Here is a 9,951-nt window from a genome sequence, read left to right on the forward strand (position 1 = left end):
CAGACAAGTTAAAACAGCGCTTCTCAACCGCGTCAACTTTTGAGTGGGCTTCATTTCCCGCAATTCTACAGCCATGGAATTGAAGTCCACTCACTATTTTTCCCCCGAGGTTGAAAAACGCTGCTTTTGCGGCTATGCTAAAAACTGCGTGCAATTTAAAGTGCTTGGTTCAGACAACCGGTTAAAGCAGCGGTTCTCAATTTTGAAGGACTTACAATTTCATAGGTACGGAATTGAATTCCACCCATTTTACTGCCTTGCTTCCTTGCTCTCGCTCCCTTTCTCTTACTTACTGCTTTATTATTGCTGATTTTTGTTTAAATTTTAATTTCAGGCTCTCACTATAAGAACCTACATCGAAACTCAACAATGGCTGGGTTTGGAGATGTTTTGAAGATAATCGGGGAGTTTGGGGCGTTTCAGAAATGTTTGATATTTCTGCTTTGCATCCCGAGTTTCTTAACGCCCTTTCATATGTTTGGCCAAATCTTCATTAGTATTGAGGTGCCTCACTATTGCAATTCGAGTTGGATCCGAGCAATTAGCCCCAACCTAACTTTTCAACAGGAGCTGAATCTGACCATTCCTAAGAGAACCGACGGTTCTTTTGAGCAATGTTCCAGATTCACTCCAGTAGATCTGGATATCGAATCGATCGCAAACTATGGCTTCAATTCAACTCAGGGCTGTGAAGAGGGATGGGTGTATCCAACGATGGACGTCCCAACACTGGTTACCGAGGTAAGGCACATTATTTTTAAGTGCAAAATGATTCGGCTTTGAAATCTTGAGAATTGCATCACCCCCTTCAAAGCAATTGGTGGGAATTGGTGCAGCTTTCCTGTTATCCTAGAAGGGTGGTTGGGGGGAATTCAGGAAGTTTAACTAAAACGGAATTTGTTATCTAAACCCCCCCCTCTTTTTTTTTTTTTTTTTTTAGTTTGATCTGGTCTGTGACCAAAGTTACTTAAATGACATCTCCCAATCCATTTTCATGGGCGGCCTGCTGATTGGATCGCTGATCTTCGGCTCACTGAGTGACAGGTAAAGTAAGATATCTCACGCACCACACATACTGTTGTTGGAGGAGGGAGGGTGGGATGGTTCAGCAGTTTATGCGAGTCATCAAAAAGGGGGTTCACAGCGGCCCCAAAAGTTGAAGATGGCTTCTGTGCCTGCAATCCATGTCCTGCCTCTTTTTACACATGTTTGCCCTTCTGTTCCCCACCTAATCCTTCAGCTTTTTTCAAACGGTACACCCATCACTTCTTTAATGAGTCCCTTGTGCTTTGTTGCTGCTTGTTCTCTTTCCTTCAATTTTTCCAGCATGATGGAGACCTGCATCTCTGCACAATGTGCCCCACATTTGATCATCAAGATTGTGGTGACCACACACATGGGAGCAAGGCACTGTCTGTGTATTGAGGACAATGTTTTGATCCTTTGCGTATGATTGCCATCTTGACTTCTTTCGAACCTCTTCTTGAAGATGCTCCGGCCCAGCTTCATTTGTTATATCTCCAGGAAAAACAGCAGATACATATATATATATATATTTTAAAAAGTGTATTTTCGTTCTGTTAACACATGGCATTGTTTTTCTCCAGGGTTGGAAGTCAAATATCCATACTGATTGCCTTGTTCATAATGGGATTCTTCGGCACCATTGCAAGTCTGGCACCACATTTCTACGTTTACGTTGCCCTGAGATTCGTCGTGGGAACCGCTCTGGCTGGGATCAGCATCAGCGTTACAACTTTGAGTAAGTCCTAGAAGCCCCAAACTTCAGCCCTTAAGAGATCTCGCAGCTTTTGCTTTCCAAACAAATGTATTGTGTTTTTTAAAAAAAAAAAGATTTCGGGGAGTTCTCTGTATATTTCTTAGGACCTGGAGAAAGTGTGAAACATCATAATGTAGAGATGCTCAGTGGCAAGACATTTATTGCAGGCTGTAAGACGAGCCATTTATTCAATGTCCAGGGATGGGAAAGGATTTCTGAATGGAAAGTGAAGTGGATGGAAAGATTTCTTTGTGAACGGAGACTTGAGAGTTTTTTCCAATTCTCTGTAGGTTCGGAGTGGGTCGGCCCGTCTTACCGTCCACAGGCGCTGATCATCATCCATTGTGCCAATGCGCTGGGTCAGATGGCTCTAGCCTGTGTGGCCTACTTTGTTAGTGACTGGCGGCTGTTCCAGATAACGACCTCTGCTCCTGCTTTCCTCATCTTTTTCTACGCTTGGTAAGTCTTCTGCATTTATGCTAGAAAGGAAGTGGGCATCTTCAGCTTTTTGTGGGCATCCAAAAGCTGATCAGGTTTCAAAAACTTATGTTTTTGATTCAGGTCAGTTTGATTTTTTTTCTTTTCTTTTTTTGCTAATGCACTTAGTTGTTCTCAATTTTGGCAATTTAAAAGACCTGGACTTCAACTCCCAGAATTCCCCAGCCAACATGTGTCTGTGTGAATGAGTGTTGAAGTCCAGGCTTCTTAAAATTAAGAAACAGTGGCCTGCAAGGAGGTATACCCAGCTGTTCTTGCCATTCAAATTCTCAATTTGAACTCTATTCAGTTCCTCACCTTCCCAACTCCATTTCCACTTCTGATTTATTTTATTTTTTTTAAAATCTGTTGCAGGGTACTTCCACGCTCTGCCCGGTGGCTGATAACCAAAAAGAGAATGAACGAAGCAAAAGACGTTATTCTAAGAGCGGCTAACATCAACCAACGAATCTTGTCTATGGATGTCTTTGATCAGGTACCAAACCGCGCAATTACTTTAATGCTCTTTTCGGGGAACATTTTAGAATAGAACACTTTAAAGGAGGAGATCAAAATTGGCTTTAATACTCCTTTCCAATGCTAAAACCTCTAGTTCTTTGGTCCTTTTACTCTCTGAAGGGGGTCTTTTGGGCAAAACGCCTGGCGTTTGTCCCCCCTGCTTTTTATATAGTCATAACTATATAAACTATTTGCCCAGCTTTACAAAAACAAGGCTCAAAAGCTGTATTTTTATCCAAAAAGTGCACAAATGTCCCTCCACTTCTAGCCATTCGTGTAGTGACTATTCAAAGTTACAATTACTCTGAAAAAAGCGTCTTACTACTTGCGCTTAGGACTTGCCACAGCATCCTAAATAAAATTTGGGAGCTTGGCAAGCAGCCAGCATGTATTAACAAAAGACAGTTAACCATGAAATTTGACTAAATGTTCTTCTGCCTTCCATTTTGTGCTCATTCTAGTTGGCTCCGGAAAACACCGAGAGACGAAGAAGCTTCCTGGACCTTTTCAAGGAAACTCACCTGAGGAACGTAACTTTGATTATGGCTTGGATGTGGTAAGTTGTCCTTTAAAAGGTCATTTTTAAAAAGCCCCACAAATCAGATGTATTTTCAACGTAATGGGCATGTGACTGATGCAACTTCTCAGAAGGAACTTCATCTTCTGGTTCTACCCTCAGGTTTGTGGACAGCTTGGTGTATTACGAAGTGAGTCTTCACGTCGGAGACTTTGGCCTGAATATCTACCTGACCCAACTCATCTTTGGAGCCGTGGAAATCCCCTCTCGCATCCTCTCCATTTTCCTGCTTCAATGGATCGGAAGGAAGAAGTGTCAGTCCTCTTGGCTCATCCTGGGAGGGATCATGTGTGTCATCATCTGTGTGATCCCCAAAGGTACCTGAGATATTTTTTTGGGTGGGGCAAAAAAATAGCAAGGAGTCCAAAAGATGGTGGGGGATTTAATTTTAGCAGGATTGGTTGTTTTAGGGGGCCATAAAAGTTGTTTTTTTACTCTTAGCGGTCACATCAATGTTTTTTTTTTCCCTCCAGCAAGATCTACTTCCAACCTTGGTTTATTTATTTGCATTTGTAGGCCGCCCTTTTCCCTGAGGTCCTTAAGTCTTGCCGAGATATGCTCCTTTTTACCACATTTTCTCTTTCCTTCCGCCTTTTTCAGCATTAGAGCCCTTTTTCAAGGAAAAGTGCAGGCCCTCGACTCAGACCCTTAATTTATCTTTTCCAATTTTGTGTTTTTTCCCCTCGGTGGCATCTCATTGGGGGGGGGGGGACTGGACCTTTCTGATTAGTGCAAGAATTCAGCAAGTGACTAAACCTTTCTCCTGAAAGGGTCACAGAAGCCAGCCTAAACCCACTCATGGATTTGTGTGAACCTAGGCCCCAGGACTGAAGCTTTCAGGTGTGTTGTAACTCCTCGAGTTGGTTTCTTCATTGGTATTTTTTCTCCCCTCCAGAATTCCCTCTGATTGTGACTGTGCTAGCCGTGATTGGAAAATCTGCCATGGCTGCTTCCTTCTCTACTACTTATTTGTTTTCTGCTGAGCTATTTCCCACTGTTGTCAGGTAAAGAAATTATCTATGTACCTGTATTGTTTATTTACTTACTGACTTGATTTATAAAGGCATCCAGTTCAGCATTGCGACTCTGGGCAGCACCAAACAACAAAATAACCAAGAAGTGTGACCTCCACAAGTTTAAAATAAATGCAATATTATAATTTAATTGTTAGCAGTGGTTTTTCAAACTTGGCAACTTTTAAGATACGTGGTCTTCAGCTTCCAGGATTCCCAGAAGAGAAGTTCACATTTGCTTTCTCGTTTATTTTAGTCTGAAAACTGTTTAGGTTGGCTCAATTTCTTTTATTCCATTTCTTCCACCAGACAATTCGGCCTTGGCTTGTGTTCGATGTCTGCTCGTGTGGCGGGCATCCTTGCCCCACTGCTCGGCATGTTGGCCAGATACCACCTTGCTATTCCTATGTTCATCTGTGGGAGTGCCTCGCTGGTTGCAGGGATCCTGTGCTGTTTCCTTCCGGAGACACGCAACAAAGATCTTCAGGATGTGCCGCCGGAGCCTGAAGGCCCACCAAGCAGGGAGTGAGTTTATTAAATTTATTTGTTTCTTGAATTTATAGGACTGCCAAACACTCGACCTCCATGGGTGGCTCACCATATTAATGTGGCTATGGGTGCCCCAAAGGTGCTTTTTCAAGAAGCAATAAGACTTTGTTTTTTTCTTGAAAACATCTTGCTTCTGATCCAAGAAGCTGCTGCTCCTTCTCCCTTCCTTCCTTCCTTCCTTCCTTCCTTCCTTCCTTCCCTCCCTCCCTCCCTCCCTCCCTCCCTCCCTCCCTCCAACTCTGTTATTCTTTGAAGCTTCTCAAATAAGAAACTAAAATGTTTTCAAAGAAAAACAAAGACAGTTGCCTTTTGAAAAAGCACCTTTGGCATCAGGGGTGGGGTTCCTGCCAGTTCCAAGCTCTTCTACAGAAGAGGTTCCACAAATTTACAGTGCCGTTTAGAACCGGTTTCAGCTCCCTCCCTCCGCCCGTCCGCACATCATCAAGATGAAGAGCGAGAGGAGGAATCCTGGGAGTTGAAGTCCACAAGTCTTAAAGCTGTCAAGTTTGAACACCCCTAGGGTTTTTTTTCCTAAAGGGTTAGGGGTGCAAAAGGGTCTTGTAACTTGACAGCTTTAAGACTTGCATGCTTCAAATGCCAGCGTTTCTGCGCCAACATTTTGGTTGCTAAGCAAGAGCGTTGTTAAATGAGTTTCACCACATTTTACAAGTTGGCCATGCCCACTCAGCCACATGGCCGGCAAGCCACACCCACAAAGTAGGCCCACACCTACAGAAGAGGTTCTAAATTTTTTGAAACCCACTACTTTGGCGCACAGAGAAAGAAACATTCAAGTGAAGAGTCCAACTTTAAGATGCTGCTTATTCCAAAGATTCAGTGAAGTCTGTCTACTGCTGTGTTTTCTCCATGTTTGCCACTTTTAGATGCGTGGACTTCAATGTCCTGTTCCTTTCTTTATAGGATTGCGCCGATTTACCACATTGATTTGCAAACCATACCGGAAGTGGAAGAAGTTGTCGTGGATGAAGCAACGGTCAGGAAAAGTTACGTGTAGAACCAAGAGTTCTGGAGATCGCAAGCCATAATTTGGTTTGCTGATCGTCGTAAATGCAAACTAGGTTCCATCTTATCCAGACTACTTCTAATCATACTTATAACATTGACATAATGTTTGCACGCTGGGGTATTATTTTAGATTTTGGGGTGCACATAACCTTGGATTATTGGGCTTACCACCGCCCTCCAGGGTTCAGCAGGAGTAAATGCTTTTCTGACTTTAATTTCTTTGTATCAGCAAATCAATAAAAACCGCATGACAAAAACTGCTGCTGCCTAATTTTTTTCTTTTAAATTTTCTATTTATTAAAATATTGTGTTCATTACCTGGTGGCTGCTTGGAAACTCAGTGGGTCAGAGTAATTTTATATTTGGTTTCAAGAAATCTTGAAACAATTGGAACATCCTGGGACATGGTTGGCTGACAGGATTATATTGACACTGCTAAATCTTTTGTGTGGATGTGGTTGAAGGGGAGGGCAAGGGCTCAACTTAGGACATTCCTTTAGTGATTGTTCAGAGTTAACAAAGGTGCTGTAAAGTGACTTAATGGGACAGGATGTCTATGGAGATTCCCAATCATCAAGGTCATAGAACGTAGGATTAAGAGAGTTGGAAGGAACCCCAGAGGTCTTCTAGTCCAACCCACTGCTTGAACACGAGACCCTATACCTTTTCAGACAAACGGTTCCCCAATCTCTTTTTGAAAGCTTCCAGAGATGGAGTACCCACAACTGCTGAAGTTATTCCAACGGTGCTTTGCAAACTTTTATGGTTTTCAAACTATGGTTTTTCAAATTTCAAAACAAGAAGTTTGGAAAAGCATCTTTCCAAACTTCATGGTGGTTTAGTTTAGTTTTCACTTTATTTGTATGCCGCCCTTTTCCCTGGGGGGACTCATGGCGGCTCACAGTTCAAAGGGGGGGGAAGGACAACAATTTACAACATAAAGACACAACATCATTTAAGAACTCAACAGTCATACAATTCGAGTAGGGGTTAGAGTCTTTAACCCCAGGCCTGCTGGGATAGCCAGATTTTAAGGGCGGTGCGGAAGGTCTGGAGGGTGGTGAGGGTCCAGATCTCCACGGGGAGTTCGTTCCAGAGGGTCGGAGCAGCCACCGAGAAGGCTCTCCTCTAGATGCCTTTTGAAAAGCAATTTTGGGACAACCCAATTTTGGGTTGCTTTTCAAAAGGCATCTAGACTTTGGTGTTTTCCTTAAAACATTTCGCCTCGTTTCCAAGAAGCTTCAGAGAATAACATAATAACAAGAGTTGGAAGGGACCTTGGAGGTCTTCTAGTCCAACCCCTTGCTCAGGCAGGAAACCTGATACTATTCCAGGAAAATGGCTACTCAATCTCTTCTTAGTGTTGGAGAATTCACAAGTTGCCTCAGCCTGAGTTCAAGGTAAACTCCCCCACCCCACATGAAGTCCAGTTGAAAAACGCTCTTGGCATTAAGGACCATTGCAACACATTATTGGGGTTTGGATGCTTAGCAACTGGCATTTGTGCCACATTTTAGGCATCTGGGAGGGTGGTGATTGCCATTGTAATCTTCCAAGAGACTTCCGACATGCAATATCAACACGGGGATTTATTTCACTAGGGTGGGGGGAAAAAAGAGTCTTAAATCACATGTCTGCATCAATTGGTGTCACAGGTGCTGGTCCCCCATTATAGTCATTTGCTGAGGAATGTTTGTCTATGGGAGATTCTCAGTCACCCAAGTTCGTGGTTTGCCCCAAAGCTGCTTTTGCAAAATGCAAAACTGGGTTTTCTTTGTTTTTGTCTTTTGAAACATTCCGCTTCTCATCCAAGAAGCTGGAGCTGAAAAAAAGCACCTTGGATGAGAAGCCAAATGTCTTCGGGAAAAAAAAGCAGAAAGTCAAATTGTCTCCTGGAAAAAAGCACCTTTGGGACTGAGGGTTATTTCTACATGTGCCTTGCTGGAAGAGACCCTTAAGCCAACCATGCTGAGAACTTTTGGGGGAGGGGCAAAAATGGATGCAATGTTCTCAGTGAGTTAGACCAGTGGTCTTCAACCTTGGCAACTTTAAGACCTGTGGACTTCAACTCCCAGAGTTCCTCAGCCAGCTTTGCTGGCTGAGGAACTCTGGGAGTTGAAGTCCACAGGTCTTAAAGTTGCCAAGGTTGAAGACCACGGAGCTAGATAGTCTTGGTAGTGCTTTGCTTATGGCCACAACTGAGCCCAACATTTCTAATGAGACATTTTGATTTGCCCCGTTTTTACGACCTTTCTTGACCCATTCGTTAAGCGAATCGCTACAGTTGTCAATTTAGTCACACGGTTGTTAAGTGGATCTGGCTTCCCCATTGACTTTGCTTTGTCAGGAGGTCCCAAAAAGGGATCAAGTGATTCCCCACCCCCACCCCCCCGGAATTCTGCAACCGTCATAAGTATGAAACAGTCGCCAAGCCTCTGAATTTTGATTATACGGGGATGCCACGGTGGTCGTAAGTGTGAAAAATGGTCCTAAGTCTCTCTTTTCCCCCCAGGGCTGTTGTAACTTTGAACGCGTCCCTAAATGAATTGTTGTAAGTTGAGGATTAGCTGAACCTCCCTCCCCTTCTTAGATAGGTCATTCAGACGTTTTCGAAGATTGCAGCTACATTTTGCAGGGGGAGAGATACCCAGTCCTGATTTGGGGGAAGAGGGAAGGAGAACCCACTATGCAACTTACAAATAAATGGCTGCACATCCCATTTTATAAACCTTGGTCTTCTGCCCCTGGCATTGTTGCAGAATAACTTCTCCATGGGAAAGCTTAAAAAAAAAACAATACAGCTTAAAAAGAAGAAGGGAAAGCAAATGATTTGTTTTGGAGAGTCAACAGAAGGTGAGGGATAAGACTTTCTCTAGGGGAAATGTGGCCTGATGGAGACCTTGAAGATGGCTGCCAAATTAAAAGAGCAGCGTTCCAGCTGTACAATGATGATGATGATGATGATAAATAGTCTGCACAAAGGAGTAAGCTTTTGGAAATAAGGGAGAGGTTGGGCATCTCTGAAGTTAATTTTGTAAAATTAACAGCAACTCCACCCGTGTGAAGCTGGAGGAGGAATCTTGCAAGAGCAAGATTTGCAGCACATGGGCTGGTGCAAAAGATGGACCTTTGGGGAAATTCAGTCGGAGATCAGACATGGCAGTTGGAGGAGGACGCTGAGTAACAGAATATAGGTAGTCCTCAAATTACGACCACAATTGAGGCCAACGTTTATGTTGCTTTGTAACTTTGAGGGGTCACTAAGCGAGCTCATTCATTTATTAACCGAATAATGTTGGAATTCCTAAAGGAGTTCCCCCCCCCTCTCTTTCCATTCTTCTTTCTAGGGTTTTTGCAAGGATGGGGTCAAAAGAGTCAAAATGGTCACCACAATTATGTTTTTTTCTTCTCCCACCCCAAAGAAGAGATTTGAATTCATACTTGTGGCCTCCATTTTGACTTTTTTGACTCCATCTCTGTAGATACCCCTAACTAGGATGGGGGGGAAAGCACAGAAGTGAAGGCATGAGAGGAAGCTACAGATGAAACAAAGGGAAGTGATCAGTGGTGGAATTCAGCCAGTTTGCACCTATTCGGGAGAACTGGTTGGTAACTTTCTTTTTTTTAAATTTTTTTTATTTTTATTTTATTTTATCAATTTCATATATACATTCACAATTATATGATCTCATAACTGTTATTAATGATATGTATTTATAACAATTTTTCCCTACTGTTGACAATATACTTGAAGATTGCTTTTTTAACATCCCATAGATCCATCTTATCTTACAACGGTCCTACTTCTTCTTCCCTCCCTCCCTCCTTCCTTCCCTCGTTTCTTCTCTCCTACTCCCCTTCCTTCCCTCCCTCCTTCCCCTTCCCTCCTTCCCTCCCTCCTTCCCTCCTTCCTTCCTTCCCTCCTTTCTTTTCGCCTTCTCTCCTTCCTTTCCCCCTTCCTTTCCTCCTTCCTTCCCCCCTTCCTTCTCTCCTACATTCCCTCCTTTCTT

The 9,951-nt window shown here is 43.2% G+C and overlaps 1 protein-coding gene across 1 annotated transcript; it reads left to right on the forward strand.

Annotated features, from left to right (window-relative positions):
• The first annotated feature begins 369 nt into the window (after positions 1 to 369).
• On the forward strand, positions 370 to 5,930 carry LOC106539888 (solute carrier family 22 member 13). The gene is made up of 10 exons (XM_014054805.2): positions 370 to 741; positions 941 to 1,044; positions 1,608 to 1,762; positions 2,071 to 2,239; positions 2,633 to 2,753; positions 3,238 to 3,332; positions 3,456 to 3,670; positions 4,249 to 4,357; positions 4,676 to 4,891; positions 5,837 to 5,930. Exons 1-10 carry the CDS (start codon positions 370 to 372, stop codon positions 5,928 to 5,930), a joined length of 1,650 nt encoding a protein of 549 aa, XP_013910280.2.
• Positions 5,931 to 9,951: the final 4,021 nt, after the last annotated feature.

The sequence above is a fragment of the Thamnophis sirtalis genome, unplaced genomic scaffold (assembly GCF_051295495.1).
Source record: "Thamnophis sirtalis isolate CommonGarterSnake01/CBP01778 unplaced genomic scaffold, rThaSir2_p1.2 scaffold_4, whole genome shotgun sequence".
In the NCBI taxonomy this organism is placed as follows: Eukaryota; Metazoa; Chordata; class Lepidosauria; order Squamata; family Natricidae; genus Thamnophis; species Thamnophis sirtalis.

Excerpts from the sequence above, each read along its gene's own strand:
- LOC106539888 (XM_014054805.2), top strand. The coding sequence starts at position 370 with ATGGCTGGGTTTGGAGATGTTTTGAAGATAATCGGGGAGTTTGGGGCG. Across the intron at positions 1,763-2,070 it reads CATCAGCGTTACAACTTTGA|GTTCGGAGTGGGTCGGCCCG; the intron begins GTAAGTCCTAGA and ends AATTCTCTGTAG. Across the intron at positions 2,754-3,237 it reads CTATGGATGTCTTTGATCAG|TTGGCTCCGGAAAACACCGA; the intron begins GTACCAAACCGC and ends TGCTCATTCTAG.